This window comes from Lipotes vexillifer, unplaced genomic scaffold, assembly GCF_000442215.2.
Source record: "Lipotes vexillifer unplaced genomic scaffold, Lipotes_vexillifer_v1.1 scaffold508, whole genome shotgun sequence".
NCBI lineage: Eukaryota > Metazoa > Chordata > Mammalia > Artiodactyla > Lipotidae > Lipotes > Lipotes vexillifer.
The window spans coordinates 426,309-449,385 of record NW_006793099.1 but is presented as its reverse complement, the minus strand read 5'-3'; the positions used below and the strand labels follow the sequence as shown (position 1 = coordinate 449,385).

Below are 23,077 nucleotides of genomic sequence, written 5' to 3'. Positions count from 1 at the left end.
AAGAGCGTCATCTTGTGGTGCCTCTTTAAATTGCATGTAAAGATGGAGAGGAGAGTTACTGGATTCCATTCGAAACATGCATTTGTGAGGTTGCTTGTTAGTCCAGCTCAGTTGTATGCCAGTATGTTCTTATCTAGACCTGAATCTAGCTTATTTTCTACAGCTGAATTTATTAACAGGGAGCCAGTAATTTACCTGGTTAAAGAAAAACGAGTGGAGTAAGTTCTTGGAACTGTGTATGCTTAATGCATTATTGAAAGCTTTGTGTACATAAAGACGTTACTCAGTCAAATTGCAGTTAAGTTAAAACACCCTTCCTTAAAGCTTTAGCAAAAAAAAAAAAAAAAGGGGGGGGGCAGAAGAAGGAAAAAGGAAGACTTTTTTTTTCTTCCAAATAAAATTAATAGTTATTAGTGATAAAAGCCTTTCTCCAGAAAAAGATCACTCCCTTTTAAAAGGGCAAATTTTTAAATGTCAATGTCTAATAATACTAGTAAATGGCATCCTTATTTAATTTAGCTTGACCAGTTTTTTAAACTTGAGTAGTGTTTTCTGTAAATGTACATGTATTAGAAAAACGCTTTGTTAGTTCAGAGCTTGTCTCCTTGTAGCTGTAACTAAGAGATCCCCAAATGGTTTTGAGATGTTTTCATAAATATGTACAGTTTATGAAAACAGTACTTATTTACTGTTCAGTGTCATTTATATACAATATGTGGACATTGAGATTTTTGTATTATGTTTTGTTGACTCAGGAATCTAATTAAAATACTGCGTAATATATTAGCCTAAAAGAAAAACTGAATATGGTAGTTTCGTTCATATTAGGGGTTTTTTTTTGGCAGGGTGGGGAGTTATTCTATAAGTTGCATTGAGTTCTGGGGTATCATTTGTTTAGAAAAACTTGAGAATTGGTTTCTTCTCAAGAAAGTGTGGAATACAGGAAAGACCAGCTTTTGGAGTGTGGTCAACCAAGATTTGAATATTGGCCCTGCCATTTTCTAGCAGTGGAATTCCAGGCAAATTATTTAATCTTTTTGAACAGAGGTCTTTATCTTCTTAAAGTGGGATAATAATTTCAACTTCATAGGGTTTGGAAATAATTAAATGAGGTGGCAAAAAGTCAAAGCACTTATTTAATACAATACTGTACATTGTAGTCATTCAGTAAGTGCTCCATTTATCAATGAAATTTTAATTCTTTTGCAATTCACCTGTGAAATGTTAGAATGATTTTCAACAGCTTCGAACATAGTTACGTTAATTTATTTTTTGACTGGAGGAAGAAAATGATTGGGTGGGACCAGGACATTACAGATGCACATTACATAAAGCTTTATTATTAGGACACTGTAAAACTGTTATTGAAGGTTATTCAGAAATAATTTAGTACTCTAATTTACACAAGAAAATATTTTATTGGTACAGTCCATTTAAAATTAAAATGTACTCTTTGAGAATTAGGTTTCAAAAATCAGGAACATTTAGGTTCTTTCACATAAACTATCATATAACTTTGAGATACTGTATGTTTTCTTTTGCATTTTAATTTAATTTTGGCTTCACATTTATAGACTTGAATATCTTAATCATTCTACTAGATATTGCATTCATTTATCTGATAATTAGGTACCTAGCAATCTCAGTTATGTGGAACCTTGTATTTAAAAGAAGATGGCTTAGGGCTTCCCTGGTGGCGCAGTGGTTGAGAGTCCGCCTGCCGATGCAGGGAACACGGGTTCGTGCCCCGGTCCGGGAAGATCCCACATGCCGCGGAGCGGCTGGACCCGTGAGCCATGGCTGCTGGGCCTGTGCATCCGGAGCCTGTGCTCCGCAACGGGAGAGGCCGCGGCGGGGAGAGGCCCGCACACCCCAAAAAAAAAAAAAAAAAAAAAAAAAAGAAGATGACTTAAAGCCACCTTTATAATTGAATATGAAATGAAGAATAGTGGCTTCTTAATAATGCTTCCCTAGATTAGACATAGTGAAGAGCATGTAGTGGAGGAGACCACTAGAAACTTTTACTTTGAAACAACTATTCTGAGGAAGAAGTTCCATTTTATTTTATCTTATTCACATCCTTTAATTATGTATATCACACGTAAATTATTCAATATGGAAAAAAAAACAGTCAAGCAATGTATTTGAAGCAGTAATGGAAAATTCTTCTTTACCCCCAATCTCCCTTACCACCAGTTGCACTTTGATTTCATTTTCCTAATAGTAAACGCTATTAACAGAATAGCACGTGTCTGTCTACAGCTTACTCTGTGCTGTTATATCGCAGTGTTTGTTTCAACGTACATGGATTTATACATATTCTGCATCTTTTTTCCCAGTTATTATCTTGGTGATCTTTTTGATGTATTGTAAATCTACTTCAGTATATTTAACAGTTATTTGGTATTCCAAAGGATGATTATTCCACAGTTAACCATTCCTCTGCCAATACTCTCCAGACAAAGATGCCAGGTACACATCTATAGTTGAACACACTGGATTTATTACTTTTTGCAGCAGAGGAGAATGCATACCATGCGGAACCATAGGGTATCTCAGAAGATGTTAGAAAGGACTTATTGTAGGATTGAGCTTATATTAGATGATTTGGGGGGAGGATTTAAGAGACTGGGGCTTTGCTCTGGATTGGATAGTTAGGAAACTGGATAATTCCATGATGGATATCTTAATAAGTCTTATCCAGAAGGAGGGAAGAAGACTGGGCCAAGGCTCAAGCTGTGGTTATAGTAATCTTGGCATGGATTAGGGTCCTGTTTGTAGCTTTGACAATGTACATGTTTTATCTGTGTTCAGATACCATTACAGGGTGATGCTGTTTTTGTCTTGTTCTGTTATGGTGACAGAGGTCACACAGTGGCCTTGTCTGATGATGATGTTTTGTGAAGTTGTTTATGTTCATCAGGAGAACATATCTGTTAGTGTCACCAGCTCATAGCAAAACCAAGGCCTAGCTGATACTACCAGGCTAGCACTGGGATGCCAAGGGCTGCTGTTTTCTCACTTACTGTTGATAAACAGCTAGGTTGTATCTTAGTTTTTATTGACATAGCTTTTCATTTTCATCGTTAAAATAAACATTCTCGTTATATGGATCTTAGTGTACATGTGCAAGTATTCTTATAAATTCCTAGAAGTGGAATTATATTAAATGGTATATAATGCATCATAAAATTTGATTTATAATCATTGCTGAAAGCCTATACTTATTTCTGTTCCCACCAACAGGGCACCTTAGCCAAGAATAGACATTAACAGTCTGAGATTTTTTTTTTTTCTGGCTAACAGAGATATCTTATTATTTTAATCATATTTATTTTTACTAGTGAGTTTGAGCATTGTGCTCATTTTTTTTTTTTTTTAAGCTATAGTTTTCCTGTTCGTATTCTTTTCCCATTAAAAAAAATTTAATAAGCTTGTCTTTCTTGTTGAGTTTTAAGGGTACTTCATATGTTATAGATATTAGTACTGCTTTATATTTGTGGCAAGTATTTCTCTCCCTACCTCCTATATGTCTTTTATTTACATAGGAAGGCTTTCTCCACCTTGAGATTATTAAAACATTATTAATCTTCTAGCACAGTTATTTTACTTTTCCCTTAAGGCATTTATTTTATTAATCTATCTGGAGTAAGGAATATTTTTGTGTAATTTTTTCCCTAAAGATCCCTAGTGTTCCACTATCATTTGTTGACCAGTCCATTTCCGTCACAATAATTGGAAATACCACATCATGTTCTAAATGCCTATGTAGACATCAGCCTGCAGTAAAATTTCTCTTACTTGCCCTTCACTTAACTAACTGGGTTAACTGATATTCTCTATTCTCTTTGAATAACATACTGACTGAAGACCCCGGTAAGCTTAATGTTTATTGCCAGTAGGCTACTCAGTACTATGCTGTTACAATTCTGTTTCTGTTAGTTGAGCTTTACATCACTAATACCCAGATTTTGTCATTCTAAAAACTTTATGCCAGCTGTGTTTGTCGTTGCATTTTCATTATTTAATGCAATATTATGTAAATCAGTAAAATATGAGTACAAAAAGAAGGAAAGTTGCTGTTTTAAAGAAAATTGCATGCTTTAGAAAGAAACAGTGGGTCACTAAAAAACTTGAGGCTAATAAGGACATAGTTTACTTAAATTTTTAAAATATGTACATATATTGATCTAAACAGTTCTAGGAGTAGGGAATGAAATACATGAATCAAGGATTATTTTTTTACTGCAGGAAAACCTGTTAACTAAAAACTAAAACAACAATAAAAAATTAATTGAGGGCTTCCCTGGTGGCGCAGTGGTTAAGAATCTGCCTGCCAATGCAGGGGACACGGGTTCGAGCCCTGGTGCGGGAAGATCCCACATGCCGCGGAGCACCTAAGCCCGTGAGCCACAACTACTGAGCCTGTGCTTCTGGAACCTGTGCTCTGCAACGGGAGAGGCCGTGATAGTGAGAGGCCCGCGCACCGCGATGAAGAGTGGCCCCCGCTTGCCACAACTAGAGAAAGCCCTCGCACAGAAACGAAGACCCAGCACAGCCAAAACTAAATAAATTAATTAATTAAAAAGAATTGAATTGAATTGAATACAGTTTGGTGTATGAGAGGAAGTTTATTTTCTCATTTGTAGCGCTTTTTATATATTTTCTTGTAAAACATTTTAATGATGTATAATCCATCTTACAACTTTATATTGTAAGGACATATACACGATAAAAATGTGTCAACAAAAACCCAAGCTGTTAATCACATAATACAGCATTTTCATACCACAGGAATGTCCGTGTAGGCATTTAGAACATGATGCAGTATTTCCAATTAGTTAAAAATACTGATCATTAATTTTAAACTTAGAAGAATGAAGACTAGATTACTGCATTGTATTAGTTATCTGCCATATTGCTATGTAACAACTTACTTCAGAGCTTAGTGACTTGAAACAAATGTTTGTCATCTCACAGTTTCAGTGAGAAATCAGAGTGGCTTAGCTGGGTGGTTCTGTTCCAGGGTTTCTTAAGAGAACGTAGCCAAGGTGTCAGCCAAGACTGCAGTGATCTGAAGGCTCTACTAGGGCTAAAGTGTATACTCCCAAAATGATTCACTCACAGGGTGCTGGTTTTTGTCAGGAGACCTCACTTCCTCCTCATGTGTGTCTGCCATGTGCAATCCAAGAGAAAGCAAGATAGAAGATGTAAAGTCTTTTATGACCGAGTCCGAGAAGTCACATATCGTCACTTTTATTTCTTCGAAGTGAGTCAGTGGGACAGCTCACGCTGAAAGGCAGGGGAATTAGGCACCTACTCTTGAAGAGGAGCGTAACCAGTGCACTGAAGATATTTATTCTGTGTTTGTATGGGTCACGGAGAGGACGGGATTCATTTATAATGTTTGGCTTCTTTTTAGGACACTGCCTTAGGAAAACCACGAGAGGTGTTTCGACTTCCTACAGATTTGATAGCATATGACAATCGCCTTTGTGCATCCATGCATTTCACATCTTCTACTTGGGTTACCTTGTCAGATGGAACTGGAAGATTGTATCTCATTGGAACGGGTGAACGTGGAAATAGTGCTTCTGAAAAATGGGAGGTGAGTTTTATTTTTTTCTTCTTTAGACTTAGCAAAGTCTGGAAAGTATATTCAAATTAGATCTTAATGATTTTGAAATAACACTTTTTTAGGGATAGTTTACATGTGACCTCTTGATTTTTATAATATATAATGTTTTGGATATCTTTTTAAGTTAAATTATAAAATGTATACCTTTTATGAAACTGATATATTAGCTATTTCTGTTTTGATCTGGGGTGCGTGCAGTTGTCAAGAACTGCATTTGCTTTGCAGCAGATACCTATTGAGTGTTTTATAAGTGTAAAGCAGTACACTAAGCAGTGATGCTGCCACCTTCTTCTTCTTGAAGAGTTGGCCAGAAAATTGCATTGTCATGTCTTTTCTCCTCTACTCTTGTTTTATTTGCTAGTATGTTTAAGGGCCCAGCACACTGCTGCACCACTCTGCTAACTGGTATGTTTAAACTGGTCAAATAGTAACTATACCAGAGTATTCCCGACTTAGAAAAATATACTGTAGAATAAATAACTATAGTTACGTACCAGTCTCCAAGATGTCATTTTTACTTCAGTTTTTTAAAAACAATGTAACAGACTTAAATCTGAGGGGCAGGTGTTAGGATTTTAATAGGAATAAATATGGAATTATTTTCTCTAGAGCCACAGTGTTTGAAGGTAGAGAAGAATGACACTGAGTTGTGCTAATAAATACAATGTGATATTGCTATTGTCTAAATCTCAGCAGGTGGCCTTTCGTTCTGGGTAGCTAAAGCGATATGAATTTAATATTTTACATCTTATAAAATATTTTTATCAGACCAATAGATGCCTACAAACCAGGCTTTAATTATTTGAGAAAAACCAAGAAGGCCTTGTCATTAGAGGCCTTTCTTACTAAGTTATACCAAATGCTATACTTCCAAATTGTAGTATGTTCAAAAAACTAAACAAAAAACACAGTAAATTATCAGAACAATAGCCTGTTTATAGGGGGCCTTTGTAAAGTCACAGTTTCAAATAGTTATTGGACATTGTGACAGTTTCTGTTCTGGCCTCCAGTAATAACTTTTTTTTTTTTTTTTTGCTGAGGCAATGTGGTATATAGCACAGCTACCTGAAATAGTTGGAAGGAATTTGGAGAATGATGGGCAGGAGAGATATGAATGAGAATTTATCTGTTATCAAGCCGTGTGGATTCTGTTGGTTTTCAGTAGTAAGAAACACACTGACCTTGTTCACCTTCATATTAAAAATAACACCACATATTCCACCAGAAGGAAATTCATATGGGTTTATATTTCATTTGGTTTCTGCTGTGTATATCTCCTTGGCACATATTTGGCCTTCAATAATATTTTGTAAATGAATTAAAAATTTAAATTCACTCCACATCCTCTTCAGTATTTGTACTATCATAATGAAATCAGCACTCTCTGGGGAGGTGGGGGGAGTGGGAAAGGGATGGGACTTGGGCATTACTGAGGTGGGAGGAATACTGAGGGATATTGGTCACTTTGAGAGAAATAACTCAGTAGAGTTTCTAGACTTTGGGGGAATTCGTGTAAGAGAGGAGGCTAAAGGTGAGCATGACGGGGGCATGGTAGGGCCTAAGGGGGCCCAGCAAGCGTGGTGGTGATGACTCAGATGTAGAAAGAGAAATAAAAGAAGGCAAGGAAGACTGCCTGTTTCCAAATATGTGGCCTCTAATGTGATGGGGGTGCTGTATATCAACAATATCACAGTTGATTTGCTAGGTTTGTTCAGAGGACTGGAAACTTCAGCCTAAGAATTTTTAAGAGTCCAGACATCTACTCCTCTGGTCTCATGAGAGAGAAAGAAGAGAAGGAAACAGTAAACTGGCTACTTGTGCTTGGCAGAACTTCCAGTTTTTTCTCCCTGTGGTTTATTTCTTCTTGTCCCCCAAACAAAAGCAGAACCCAGTCAACCAGCTATAAAAAACCATGTCTGTCATCTCTGTTTTGAGTATTTGAGGTGTTTTTGGTTTTTTTTCCCTGCTTATGGAAGACTTTAGAATGGATTTCAAAGCTCTACTTTTCGAATAATTTTGGCAGAGTTGCTCAAACACAAAGAGAAAATGATGACATTAAAGCACACTTTTCTTTTTCTTTTCTTTTTTTAATTTTCTTTTACTTTTTTTTTTTGCGGTACGCGGGCCTCTCACTGCTGTGGCCTCCCCTGCTGCGGAGCACAGCCTCCGGACGTGCAGGCCCAGCGGCCATGGCTCACGGGCCCAGCCGCTCTGTGGCACGTGAGATCCTCCCAGACCGGGGCACGAACCCGTGTCCCCTGCATCGACAGGCGGACTCTCAACCACTGCGCCACCAGGGAAGCCCTTCTTTTATTTTTTATTGAAGTATAGTTAGCTTACAATGTTTTGTTAGTTTCTGGTATACAGCAAAGTGATTCAGTTTTACATATATATATTCTTTTTCATATTCTTTTCCATTATAGTTTATTACAAGATACTGAATATGTTCCCTATGCTATACAGTAGGATCTTGTTGTTTATCTGTTTTATATATAGTAGTTTGAATCTGCTAATCCCAAACTCCTAATTTATCCCTCTTCCCCTTTGGTAGCCGTAAGTTTGTTTTCTGTGTCTGAGTCTGTTTCTGTTTTGTAAGTAAGTTCATTTGTATCATATTTTAGATTCCACATATAAGTGATGTCATATGGTATTTGTCTGACTTACTTCACTTAGTATGATATTCTCTAGGTCCATCCATGTTGCTGCAGATGGCATTATTTCATTTTTTTTTATGGCTAAGTAGTATTCCATTGTATGTATACCACATCTTCTTTATCCATTCATCTGTCAATAGACATTTAGATTGCTTCCATGTCTTGGCTATTGTAAATAGTGCTGCTGCGAACATTGGGGTAAAGCACATTTTTCTTTATAAGGCTTTCAGGTAGGAGCTGATATGAGGGGATTCCAGATAATGCGTTTAAAAAGAATAAAAAAGCTAATTTTTGTCTCAGATTAGTATTCAGCTATTTATTTTTTCATTTATTTGAAAAGCTTGTTTAGAAATTAGTCTTAAAACCTCTCCTATTTGTATTTAATAAAAATATAATAGTCTTTTAGATTATGTGTTTGTCTTATAAAAAGAATTTGATAAGATTTTGTGTGTCTTTGCATAATGCTTTGATTCGCTTTTTAAAAAGGAGCTTCAGTATTTAAATAGAGTTGGTGGAATTATACCTTTTAACTGTAAGTGGGCTCTTTTGTTTTTGAAGAACAAAGTTTTTGTGATTTGTTCTCTAATTCCTTTGACTCTTACCTTTGTAAATTTCCAGAAAACAAAGAAAAACAAACCAAACTAAAAACAAAAGGAAAAAAACATACACACACCCACTCACAAACACACACCAACTGTATTCAGAAACTAAGGGAAGAAAGCAGAAATAAATCAGAGATGAGACAGGGGAAGAGATACAGTAATGCATGTTGACTTGCTCATGTCCTGTACAGAATATTCTTTACACTTGACAATTCTTTTCTAGAAGATTGCTTTTAATTCCCTTTCTCCTTTAGATGCTGTTTGGATGCCCTGTTGTTTTCTTTGTTTTTAAGCCAAGAGTACTGATCAGTTTTCTCTGTTAAACAATTAGATATTTTCCAAAAGTTCTTTCTTCAAGCAATATGATTTAAACTTGTAAGCTTTATTTAAGGGCTTTTTTCATTTTTGTATCCTTGTAGTAAATATGGATAGTATCCGAGTTACTTGTTGGATTGTCAGAATTCTGTACATTTCCTCTGTGCCGTATACATTCATCTAATACATTTTTGTGAGTGTCATTTTTTTTCTTTTTTGTAGATTATGTTTAATGAAGAGCTTGGAAATCCTTTTATCATAATTCACAGTATCTCATTGCTGAAAGCTGAAGAACATTCGATAGCTACCCTGCTTCTTCGAATAGAGAAAGAGGAATTGGATATAAAAGGAAGTGGTTTCTATGTTTCCTTGGAGTGGGTCACTATTAATAAGAAAAGTAAAGGTAAAACAACAAAAATCTGATCTCTCTGTAGTGGTTGCCGTAATTTAGTAGGTTTTGAAATGCAAAGAAGTTCCTATTTCCTAAGTAAATGCTATTTGCTTTTTCTTAGGCACTGTGTTATGATTCTGGTACCTGCCACCCAGTGGAATGAATATTTATAGATAGTTTCTCCTTAGGTATGGAGTATAAAAAAAATAATAATGTGTTTCCATAGTCAGATGTGCCTTTTTGTGTAAAAGGAGACACTATTACATAATTTTGGAATAATTTAAGTGTATATTTTTAATATATACAAAAGTATATGTTAATATGTGTATGTGTATGTATATATATACACACACACACATATACACACACATATAGACACAAGATTTGTTCTTCGAAATATTTAATGTAATTTGTTTTTTCTTTCCAGTGTTGTAGTTTTATCTCTGGAGGAACACAGTAACTGAAAACTTTAGATTACGTGTTAGAAAGTTTCTGTAAAGGGCTAGATGGTAACCATTTGACTTATATCATAACTACTCAACTACGATGTGGTGCAAGAGCAGCCATAGATGAATGCATAAATGAATGAGTAAGGCTGTATTCTGGTGTTTATGGACACTGACATTTGAATTTTATATAATTTTTACATGTATTTAAATATTCTTTTGATTTTTTTGTGATTTAAAAATATAAAATTCATTCTTTGGCTCACAACTTTCTTTTCTTAATATCTCAGTTCCTCTTGTCCCTGAATTACTAACATAATTGTGTTACTTTTTATTTTCCCTGAACATTACAGAGCAGTGTTATATTTCTAAACTTTTTTGAGTGGAACATTTGATAAGTTATATTTTATGGTCCAGTAAGTTTGAAAATGTGGGCATACGATATCTCCATTTCACATTAAGCATATTCAAGTTTCTAGAAATTTTGAGTAGAAAAAATTTAATTTTGACCCAGCATTTCCCAACCCATTTAGCCATGGAATAATTCACTTGAGACCTACTGTTTTCTGTCCCACACATGTTGGGAAAAATCATCCAATAAAATATACAGTGTCTAAGTTTGGGTCTTTAGAGGCAGCTAGGACTCTTTGCTGTGCATGTACCTGTGGAGGGAAAATAGGAGTTTTTATTTCATTCATGAAATGAAAAGTCTATTCCTAAATATGTATGAAGTGAATGTGTGAATGTAGGTGAGGATTTAGAGGAAAAACACTGACAGATGTTTTAGAACAAATTGTATTATTATGTATGTATATGTGTTACTATGTGTAACTCATGATATTGAGTTATGATTTTTGACTATTCATTATGAAGCTTACAAGCACTACCCACTGTAATAAAAATTTGTTACCCACAGTAACAATATAAGTAAAGGTACGGACTCAACTGAAATGTTTGGGTACTTTTTAAAGCAAAAAACAAAAACAAAGAACCCTTATTTTCATAGAATAAATTCAGTTAATTTACCAGAAACTCAGCATATAGTTAATTGTTTATATCTTAAAAATTCCAAGTACAGTTATTTATATTTGATTACAGTAGGTAGATAGATCTATATCTGAATGTGTATAAAAATCATTTCTACCATAAACATATTTCATTTAAAAAAAAAAACCCTTATCAGTAGCTAGAATGGGAAGAAAATAGTCCACACCACACTTTTTCTGGTATCATCAGTTTGTAGCTTTTTTCAGAAGACACTTATCATATACTGGCTGAGAAAGTAGATAGGCTGTAGTCAAGGAACGGGTAGGTTTTTCAGATGTTAATGTTTCAGGTAAGGCAGTCACTTTTATGATTTAGAGCACTGCTCTCCAATAGAAATTTTTCCAAAATGGGCGTGTTTATATGTGAGCCACTCAGTGTGATAGCAGCTAGCCATGTGTGGCTTTTGAGCACTTGAAGTGTGGCTAGTGTGACTGAGGCATTGAATTTCAAATTTTACTTAATTTTAATTAAATAGCTACCCTGGCCAGTGGCTACCACTTGGACACCACAATCTAGAACAAATTTCATCAGACCCAGTATTTTTTTTTTTAACATCTTTATTGGAGTATAATTGCTTTACAATGGTGTGTTAATTTCTGCTTTATATCAAAGTGAATCAGCTATACATATACATATATCCCCATATCTCCTCCCTCTTGCATCTCCCTCCCACCCTCTAGGTGGTCACAAAGCACCAAGCTGATCTCCCTGTGCTACACGGCTGCTTCCCACTAGCTATAGGGTTTACATTTGGTAGTGTATATATGTCCATGCCACTCTCTAACTTCGTCCCAGCTTACCCTTCGCCCTCCCCATGTCCTCAAGTCCAGTCTCTATGTCTGCATCTTTATTCCTGTCCTGCCCCTAGGTTCATGAGAACCATTTACTTTTTATTCCATATATATGTGTTAGCATACAATATTTGTTTTTCTCTTTCTGACTTACTTCACTCGGTATGACAGACTTTAGGTCCATCCACCTCACTACAAATAACTCAGTTTCATTTCTTTTTATGGCTGAGTGATATTCCATTGTATATATGTGCCACATCTTCTTTATCCATTCATCTGTCAGTGGACACTTAGGTTGCTTCCATGTCCTGGCTGTTGTAAACAGAGCTTCCATGTCCTGGTTGTTGTAAACAGAGCTGCAGTGAACATTGTGGTACATGCCTCTTTTTGAATTATGGTTTTCTCAGGGTATATGCCCAGTAGTGGGATTGCTGGGTCGTATGGTAGTTTTATTTTTAGTTTTTTTTTTTTTTTTGAACTATTTTTAGTTTTTTAAGGAACTTCCATACTGTTCTCCATAGTGGCTGTATCAATTTTACAGTCCCACCAGCAGTGCAAGAGGGTTCCCTTTTCTCCACACCCTCTCCAGCATTTATTGTTTGTAGATTTTTTGATGATGGCCATTCTGACTGGTGTGAGGTGATACCTCATTGTAGCTTTGATTTCCATTTCTCTAATGATTAGTGATGTTGAGCATCCTTTCATGTGTTTGTTGGCAGTCTGTATATCTTCTTTGGAAAAATGTCTTTTTAGGTCTTCTGCCCATTTTTGGATTGGGTTGTTTGTTTTTTTAATATTGAGCTGCATGAGCTGGTAAATTTTGGAGATTAATCCTTTGTCAGTTGCTTCATTAGCAAATATTTTCTCCCATTCTGAGGGTTGTCTTTTGGTCTTGTTGATGGTTTCCTTTGCTGTGCAAAAGCTTTTAAGTTTCATTAGGTCCCCTTTGTTTATTTTTGTTTTTATTTCCATTTCTCTAGGAGGTGCAGACCCAGTATTTTAAAATAGGGATTTATTTACAGAATATTAGGTTGTAAATTTTTTTTATCCTTTTTAAAAAAGGTACCTAATAGTGTGCTTTTTAATAGTACATTTAAAATATTTAGTTTAAATTAGAATTAATATACAAATATATTCAAATATTTTTATTATATAGTTTTTTATTTGTAATTTTTTTGTTCTAAAATGCTTTATTTTCTTACAGATAAAAAAAAATATGAAATTACTAAGCGTAATATTCTCCATGGAAAGTCAGTGCCCCATTATGCTGCTATTGAGCCCAATGGGAATGGTCTAATGATTGTCTCTTACAAGTCCTTTACATTTGTTCAAGTTGGTCAAAATCTTGAAGAAAGTAAGGATGAAGACATGTCAGAGAAAATCAAAGGTAATTTTACTTCGAATATCCATTGAGCTCCTGTGTAAAATATATCTGATTTGTCCTCCCAGCTAGGTTATGAGTTTTACCAGGTCAAGAAAGGTGCTTAATTTTTCTTTATTTTCCTTTATATTTCCCAGAATGGTCTTTTATAAAATATACCACCTAAGTATTGTGAACTGTTCAATTTAATACTTTTGTAATTACCAAAAATGTTTTTAAAACCTATATATTATCTTACCTGATTAGATATTTAATAAATACTTATTGAATGAATAAACAAATACTAATGTCTGCTTGTTGTTGGTGTTTGAAAATCCAGCATATTAGTATTGTCAATAATAATTTTTAAAAATAAGCTAACCTCTGTTCATTATAGGTGTCCTAATTACATGTTCTTATCTTTCATACTAAACTGAAAGAAGGTTCCTTGGGGGTAGAATCACTAAGTTTTCCATGTGTTGCATTCATTCATGAATGCATGAGTGAATGAATGAAGGTAATGTTTTAGAATGAAAAGACTAAAAAGGTCTTTCAGGAGAAATTTATATTTATATACAAAGAGTACATATTCTTTAAAAGTATTCAAGAGAACATTTTTCTATAATCATTACTGTTTATATTTCTGGTATTTATAGCCAGGGACTAGTATATTTTACTTAACAGAGATTTTCACAATATTTAACAATTATATATATTACTCTTTGAATCTACCCTTTTTGTTACTTTAACAACTTAATTATTTAAAATAAAAATTAGTTTCACTATTTTTATAAGTATATTTTTATATACTTTTATAGCTTAAAAAATGAATCCTTCAAAAAGTATTTAAAAATGCTTTTCAAGTACTTAATTTATATGTTATATAATATTTGAATATGTAATAAATATTTGAAAAATACTTTCTCCAGGTTTGTAAACATGTACACCTCCAATTATAAGGGTTGTGCTTGGTAGCGTTTTATTTAGCGTCTTGTGATGTTTTCATGTGAGATCCCTTTCTGAATAAATTCTACTGTTTTGTCTTAATTATAATGTTAAACTCTCCTAAAGCTTAGCCAGAGCAGCTATCCATATCTCTAGACCACATGCACTTTAGAACTCCTTTGGTGAGTGATTGTGGAAGAATGAAAGACTGCCTTAATCCTTAGAACCAGTCTGCCTAGTAGCTAGGACCATGTGGTTCCAAGACAGATTTGCAGGCTAGTTGGGACACATCATGTGTTTAAATCACTAGCCACTAGTCCAGTGTTTCTTTTGTTGACATCTCACACTATATTTTGCATTCCTCCTGAATTCGTTTTTCTCTTTTAGTGTAAACCACAAGTCCCTTCCATTTTTCTTTTTCCTTTCTAATAAATAGCCCTTTCTTGTACCCACTCTCTCTTGGGAAATTTTTTCTGTATTTATTTTATCATTGGACTTTCACAATAAGAAAGGAAAATTGTTCTAATTTTTAAAAATTATGCATAGTTTGTTAATTAGTATGCTTTCTTTTAAGCACTCTTTTGAGTATGTATACTGGTTTCATTTTCTATAAACTTCAAGAAGGCTGATATTATCGATTACCTATTTGGTATTGTCATGATATTATAAATAATGATATTTTCTTTGAAGACCTAATACAGTCTATAGAGATATAGAAAGGTACTCAAAGCAACCAACAATGGAAAAAATTATTTAGGTGTTTGTATAGTTTTGATGGAGAGGGGAGTAGGAAAATTCTGGCTTTCTCTTTAGTCTATGTCCATGGCCTTAATTTATACTAAAAGCTCATGTGATTTTGCAGGTTCTTCCCATCCCCATATCTGGCAGAAATTATATATTGCATGATTATTATGTATAAACTGCCTTGTTAATGTTTGTGGGAGACGAGGGATGAGTAAAACATTTCTTAGAGAGCTTCTAGTATGTCTTTTAAGCTATATTTCAAGCTTTTTCAGTGTTTTTATTAAAAGTACTTCTAAAGGCAAAAGATAGAGGATCTGAGACTTAAAGGAATGTGATGCAAGTTAGATATTACCCCGAAGTAACAATTTTATCCTAAAAATTCATGCTTTTTTTTTTTTTTGTGGTACGCGGGCCTCTCACTGTTGAGGCCTTCCCCCTTGCGGAGCACAGGCTCTGGACGCGCAGGCTCAGCGGCCATGGCTCACGGGCCCAGCCGCTCCGCGGCGTGTGGGATCTTCCTGGACGGGGGCACAAACTCGTGTCCCCTGCATCGGCAGGCGGACTCTCAACCACTGCGCCACCAGGGAAGCCCCCCATGCATTTTTTTGAAATTTATTTTATTTTTGGCTGTGTTGGGTCTTCTGTTGCTGCACGTGGCCTTTTCTCTAGTGTGGCGAGCAGGGGCCACTTGTCTTTGCGGTGTGCGGGCTTCTCATTGCGGTGCCTTCTCCCATTGCAGAGCACGGGCTCCAGGCGCGTGAGCTTCAGCAGTTGTGGTTCGCAGGCCTCCAGAGTGCAGGCCTAGCAGTTGTGGTGCATGGGCCCAGTTGCTCCGCAGCATGGGGGATCCTCCCAGACCAGGGCTCGAACTTGTGTCCCCTGCATTGGCAGGCAGATTCTTAACTGCTGCACCACCAGGGAAGCCCGCATGTTTTATATTTATTTCTATATTATCATATTTGTTCAAAGAAAAATTTTAATATCAGATAAAAGTGACCCTTCCAGGAGACACACCATGCTTATGCTATATCTTTCAGCATATCAAGTACCCCCCCCCAAGTTTTAACATAAAACCACACAAAAATAATAATAACCCACACAAGAATAATAACCCACATTTAGTGAGAGTTTATAATATATTTAGCTAACAGAATTATTAAATGTTTTACATGCATTAACTCATTTAAATGTCACCAGTCAGTCCTAAGAGGTGTATAATATTCTGTTACACTATTTTACAGATTAGAAAAATGAGGATTAGAGGTATAGTTGTGTATTAGAATTATTAAATGGTTGAATCACGATTCAGACCATGGACTAGCCAACTCTGGAGCACTAGTTCCTAACAGCCCTGTTATATTCCTTTCTGATGAGTGGATAGACAGATTAATGTTTATGGATGCCATTAAGCAAATATTTATTCATTTTGCATTTAAGCCCTATTTTCCTACTTCCATGGTGATAGTATGATGGGTCTCAAAGTGTTTCTTTAGTAGATAGCTTTTTAGGAGACAAGCTGAGGAGTTAAGAGAAGGTGATGAAGGGAGGATTCTTTTATTGGGAACTTAGACAAAATATACTGACAGCCCTTGAATTTTCTACGAAATTGCTTTCATGTTGTGAATGAGGTAGAATAGCCAATACCTTTATAAGGAAAATATCTTTTTATTTTTGTGTGGACATGTATCCCACCAAATAACAGTAGTCTCCTGTATCACAGAGTTACTATATTGCTCCAACATTGGCAAATCAAGGCTGTGGTGAAAGTTTCAGACAGGAGTTTATGACATACTTGGTATTCTTTTGAACTCAGAATCCACTGTGTGTGTGCGTGTGTGTGTGTGTGTGCACGCGCACGCGCGTGCGTGTGTGCGTGTGCGTGTATAAGAGGAAGAGGGAGAAGTAGGGAAGTAGGGATACTGAGAGGCAGGGAGAGAAGGAATGGGGATGAAAGAGTTGCTATGATTTGTACTTTATGAATGTGTATCTCTTGGAGCATGAGGTAATCCTGGAACAGGAGAATGTCAAGTAAATTGCTACAACTCTTTAAGTGAAAATTCCCCATGGACATCTCTGTATGTTTGTTCATAATTATTTTTTTGTGAGACGATCACTAGAAAATATGCTAAGATAGGTGTGCTTTTGTATGACCTAGTCTCAGCTTTTTAATTACATAATGCATCTTTCTTTTCCTAAAAGAACCTCTGTATTACTGGCAACAGACTGAAGATGTTTTGACAGTAACAATATCGCTTCCAGAAGACTGTACTAAGGAAGACATTCAAATACAGTTTTTGCCTGATCATGTCAACGTTGTGCTGAAGGGTCAGAGGTTTTTGGAAGGAAATCTCTATTCATCTATTGATCATGAAAGCAGTACATGGATAATTAAAGAGAATAATAGGTATTTTTATAGTTTTATTTATATTTAAAATTTTATTTTTTATTATTTCACTTTTTCCTTGTTTTCTTTTTATATTTTTTGCAGTGGTTACATCATAGGGGAATACTACAATAGGTCCATCAGTATTGCTGATTATTTTTCTTAAGATAGATTAAAAATGGAATTACTGTAGTTAAGATTAAAGATACTATTATAGTTATTGTTTACATTATACTGCGTGCTTTTCAATACCAGCTCTGGATACAATAATAATAATAACAGAAACAATAATAATAATAATAAATAGGTGAAAGTGGTCATTTATTTAAATTTGTGCTTTTTAAACTTCTTAATAGAAATAATTTTTTTTCTATTAACTTAAATTTGCTAATTAGTGGAATGCTACTTTGCAATATGAACCTCAAAAACGTTACGTGGGCTGAAAGAAGCCAGAGACAAAAAGTATGCCCTGTGCAATTCCACATAAGTGAAGTTCTAGAACTGGCAGAACTAATCTATGGTGATCCAAATCAGAACCGTGGTTACCTCTAGGGTGCAGGAGGATTGACTGGAAAAATGCACAAGGGAACTTCCTGGATGTTTCACTATCTTTATTGGGTCATACGGGCGTATGCATTTGTCAAACAATGAATTCTACACTTAAAATCCATGAATTTCATCTATAAATTACACCTCAGTAAAAAATATGTAAATAAAAGGTAAACAAAGGTTGTGTCTTATAAGACTATAATCCTCTGTCCCAACTACTGTTCCTCTTTGTAAATCTATTGTTCCAGATACTTCATTCCCTAATCATTTGGATTAATAAAATTAGTCTCTTTCATTTTAGATCAAGTCTTAGTAATTATTGAATTCAGTGATGGTTAATGAATGGTATTAGGCACTTAATTTTTAAAATGGTCAAATTTTGTCAGAAGTGGGTTAAAATTAGATATTTTTATTAAATATAATTCTTAGTGGTATTTTACCCATCCATGTGAGTCTTGATGTGACTCTGAATTCTGCTAGTCTAAGAAATATATATCTAGTTCAAAATTGTTTTTAAATTAAGCAGATACCCTGAAATCATTTTATTAATGGAGAAATTTGGTGACTTCGTTGTACTTTTTAATGTATTATTTTAAAAACTCAATATCTGAAAGGTTCTTTCAAAAATATTTTATATTTCCATATATTCTATTTAAACATATCTTACTAGTGTGTGTGAGAGATGAGGATAGCATTTTTAAATTGGCAAACCAGCTGGAACATACTGCTAAATATAAGTCATCAAGCAGTAACCCAGCCAAGGTTTAGGAGAAGAGCTGGACCTTATGCAAATAGTTTCAGCATTTAACACATGAATATAGACCAGTATTCTTTTTTCATTAAATTTGAGGTGCTTGATTACTATTTTATGTTACAAAAGATAATTACAGTGCTGTGTGGGTGGTATCATTGGTTTAAAAACACATGATTTTTTTGTACTTGATTATATTATTCATCTCATTTTCAGTAGTTAATGTTCCTCGTAGTTTTGGAAGGATTTGTTAACTAATCTGTAGTTTATTATGTATGGGCCTGTGTGTTCCTTTTTGCTTGGATAGTAGGATGTGATTCTAGTTTTAAAATGTAGAAATGCATTTGTGCTAAAAGAGTAACATTGACTAGATATGCCAATTTAATGATGGTTCATAAATTCTTTATAACTAAAACTGTATGAACTCTAACTTCTTTAGCTAGCAACTGACTAAGAACAGTATTTATGCATTCTGGTCACTAGGTACAAGTTCTTTAATAGTTATTTACATATATTTTTTCAGAGAGGCAGAATAGTGCAGTAGTGAAGAACATGGACTTGGAGCCAGACTGCTTTACTAGCTTGTGACCTTGGCAAGTTACTTAACCTCTCAGTGCTTTCTTTTCTTACTTGTAAAATGGAGATGATAATAGTGCTTACTTTATTTGTTTGTGGTGAGCAATAAATGAGTTAAAACATGTAAAGTGCTTAAGATAGCACCTAGCTTACGGTAAGCATTAGGTAAGTATAAGCTGCTGTCATTATTTTTATTATCATCATTATCACCATCATCATCATCATTCAAGATTAGCTTTCTCCTTAGAAAATGTAACTAAATCTGGGCATTATTGACCATGGTGGTAGTTTTTAATGCTAATGATAGGAACTCATTACATAAGAAAGATATTATTTTGTATAGTCACTTAAAATACAAGAAGTTTTAGAAAATTTTAAAGTACTGTAATTAATTCATGAGGTAGTGATAATAGCCTTGAAAAAGAATATCTGATAAGTTTGCATGTTCTATTTGATAATTACGATAATAGTTACTATCGTGTTCTTGCAATTGTTTTCCTTGCAATTGTGTTCCAGGGCATGGGTTAGTATGGCCCACATGTACCAGAGATGGCACATGGAAAAGGTTGCTTTGCTGTGAAACAGCTACCACCAACACCACTTTTCTCTGTATTATAGCAACAGCCAGCTTACCTGGATTTCCTTTCCTATTCAAGAGGCACATGGGCAACACCCTATCCCATGTCCACAGTCTGCCCTGACTCAGCTCTCTCTCCCTTTTCTGCTGCATCAGTCCTTAATCTTAGTGTTCCCCGATGGGTCCTTTTTTATTGATTTAACTAATAACCTTCCTGATATTTAGGTTAATAATATATTATGGCTACTAGTTTGTGATAATGAAGGTAATTGTTGGCTCCACACACAAAGAGGTACCTTTAGTTATAGGCCCTTTCCAGTTAACTTTATGTACCCCCCCGACCATTCCCCAGTGAAATAGCTCATAGATTCATGCTGCTTGCGTTTTTCTATTACTGAAGATTGGTAACACACAGCACACCTGAACTGCAGCAGTAATTTCTGAGTGGTGTTACTCTTCCCAGTCACTCCAGTGGTACCTTCTTGTCTATTAAACCTATATTGTTTACCCTTGGATGATAGGTTTTCCATCATGTGCAGAATGAAAATGAACATGATTTTTGGTAAAACATCCTCTGGACATCAGAGGGGTAATTTCTGTGGAAGATTCTTCTATTTGGTATTGGTTGTATAATTTGTATAGTTGCTTAATGTAACATTACTTTTCTCATCTTAAACTTCTAGCTTGGAGATTTCCTTGATTAAGAAGAATGAAGGACTGACATGGCCAGAGCTAGTGGTTGGTGATAAACGGGGGGAATTTATTAGAGACTCAGCCCAATGTGCTGCAATAGCTGAACGTTTGATGCATTTGACCTCTGATGAACTGGTAAGCAATTGCAATAGCAGTGTGACTTCCCAAGGATCCAGAAGTATGTTATGTGAGGATTATACCATGTTTTTCAAACATTATTTTGCTTTTCCTAATGTAAGAGACAGATTAGGTATCACTGACTAGTGTTTGAATATGGCTTAAAATTCTAATGTTTATTCCTTATACTGTGTGAATATATATATGTGTGTGGGCATGTTGTACATATAGGGTGGGTGTGCATGTATGGTTGTATGTATATATGTATCTCTCACTCTCTCAATATATGTACAGAGAGAAAAAAAGAGATATACAGTTGACACTTGAACAATGCAGTGGTTAGGGGACCAACCTTGTACACTCAAAAATCCAAGTATAACTTTACAGTTGGTCCTCTGTATCTCCTGCTCACATCTTCAGATTCAACCAGTTGGGTATTATATATTTCTGTAGTATGTATTTTAAGTGGACCTTTCTAGTTCAGACCCATGTTGTTCAAGTGTCAACTCTATCTCTGTTTATATTCTGTTTTAGAAGAATTGACTGACCAAAGATGACAGGGGCAAAAATTATGATTTTACCCCCTACCTTGCTAATAATCTACGTGTAGTCATTGAAATTTTTGGGTGCTCTTAGAATATCACAGGGGTGTGTGTGTGTGTGTGTGTGTGTGTGTGTGTGTGTACATATAAAACATACAACTGTGAGATTTTTGTTGAGTATGTTCCTACTCCGATAACATTTAAGATAATGTTAAGAATTTGAACAAATTCAGCAATACACCAGAACTTCAGTTATGTTCCTTTACCAAAACATATCAGCAAATTTAAAATGTCTGATTTATTGCCATCTGGAATTATAGCAATGAGGAAGATTATATAAAGAAGTATTTATACTGTAGGGTTAGTTGCATCCTAAGGTAGAAAGGAAAGATTAGAATATTGAAAGTAAATGTCTCTGACAAAAGAAAACATGACCAAAATGGAGAAACAAAGTTTCACATTTTCTAGCATAATGGAAAATTTCAAGAATCACTGGAATTCACATGTATGAGTATAGAACTTTGATTTCATAGCCCTCTTGTTACAAGCCATGTAGACTGCATTGCTCTGTGTTCATTCAATATTCAGCAAGTATTTATTGTGATAGGGCTCTGGGGATATAATTATAGTGATAGTAGTGGGGGTTTGTTTTGAGATTGTAGATAATTGCTACTAACTGTCTTTTAAACTTGATGATTTCAAATGAATATTCATATATATGAGTAAGTTATTTATGCCTAAACACTAGTGTTTGTTACTTTTAAAATAAAAAACAGAATCTTGTCATCTCTAACTGAAGGCAGTTTTGTGTTTTTCACATCTTTATACTTTTTCTTGCCTTACTGCATTGATTAGAACCTCTAATCCACTGTAAAATAGGAATGGTGAATAGTGAAAGCAGATATTCTTGCCTTATTCATGATCTTGGGGAGAAGACTGAATTTTCACTATTAAGTATGATGGATTCTTTTTATCACTTTGAGGAAATTTCCTTCTATTCCTAGTATGCTGAGAGTATTTATCACAATGGTCATGTATTATTCTTTTTTACATATCACTGGTTTGGTTTACTAATATGTTATTGAAGAGTTTTACATTTATGTTTGTGAGGAATATTGGGGCCTATGGTTTTTGTTTTGTTTTGTCTTTTTGCTGTCTTTATCTACTTTTGGTATCTGGGTAATGCTGAGTTCATAAAATGAGTAGCGAAGTGTTGCTATCTTCTATTTCTGGAAGAGATTGTGTAGACTTGGCATTATATGTTCTTTAATGTTTAATAGACGTTGCCAGTGAAACTCTCTGGACTGGAGTTTTCTTTTTTGAAGGTTTTAAACCATGAATTTAATTTCTTTAATAGTTATAGGATTATTTGGGGCATCTATTTCTATTGACTTTATTTTTCCTTTTTTTTTCAGTTTCCAATTTCATTCATTTCTGTTATTACATTTATTTCTCTCTTTTGCTTGCTTTAGATTTATTTTGCTCTTTTTTGAAGGTGAAAGCTTAGATGATTGATTTTTGACCTTTCTCCTTTTCTAATGAAAGCATGTAATGCTATACACTTCCATCTAAATACTACATTAGCTGCATCCCCAAAATTTTCTGCCTGTTTTCTTAATCCCGTTACTGATTGATTTGATTTGATGCTGGATTTCAGTTTTTTGCATGGCTGGTTTATTCTTTGTTTGTTCTTAGTCCTAGGACGGAACTTTTCATGAATCTCAACTGAAAGTCTGGAATGTTTACCAGGGTTTCTCCTCCTGTGTGGGCCCTGATCTCTAATTTTTGTCTCCCAAGCACTTTGATAATCATCAAAACTCAGCTTTTTAGCCCCTTATCCTCTGCTTTCCACTTGTCTTTTTCAGCTCAGCTTGAAATAACAGAGTAACTCTAGGAAAGCAGCATAGTCTTGGGTTCTCCTTGCTATTCCCTTTTCTCTATAATCTTGTCCTGTTA

General features: G+C 34.9%; 1 protein-coding gene across 1 annotated transcript in view; it reads left to right on the top strand.

Moving 5' to 3' along the window:
* Positions 1-23,077, top strand: part of NUDCD1 (NudC domain containing 1) — an 85,077-nt gene that overhangs the window by 22,889 nt on the left and 39,111 nt on the right. Inside the window, exons 3-7 of the mRNA XM_007466235.1 lie at positions 5,423-5,608; positions 9,432-9,612; positions 13,089-13,271; positions 17,133-17,337; positions 20,453-20,597. Of these exons, the coding sequence (XP_007466297.1) occupies positions 5,423-5,608; positions 9,432-9,612; positions 13,089-13,271; positions 17,133-17,337; positions 20,453-20,597 (900 nt within the window). The remainder of the gene's footprint in view (positions 1-5,422; positions 5,609-9,431; positions 9,613-13,088; positions 13,272-17,132; positions 17,338-20,452; positions 20,598-23,077) is intronic.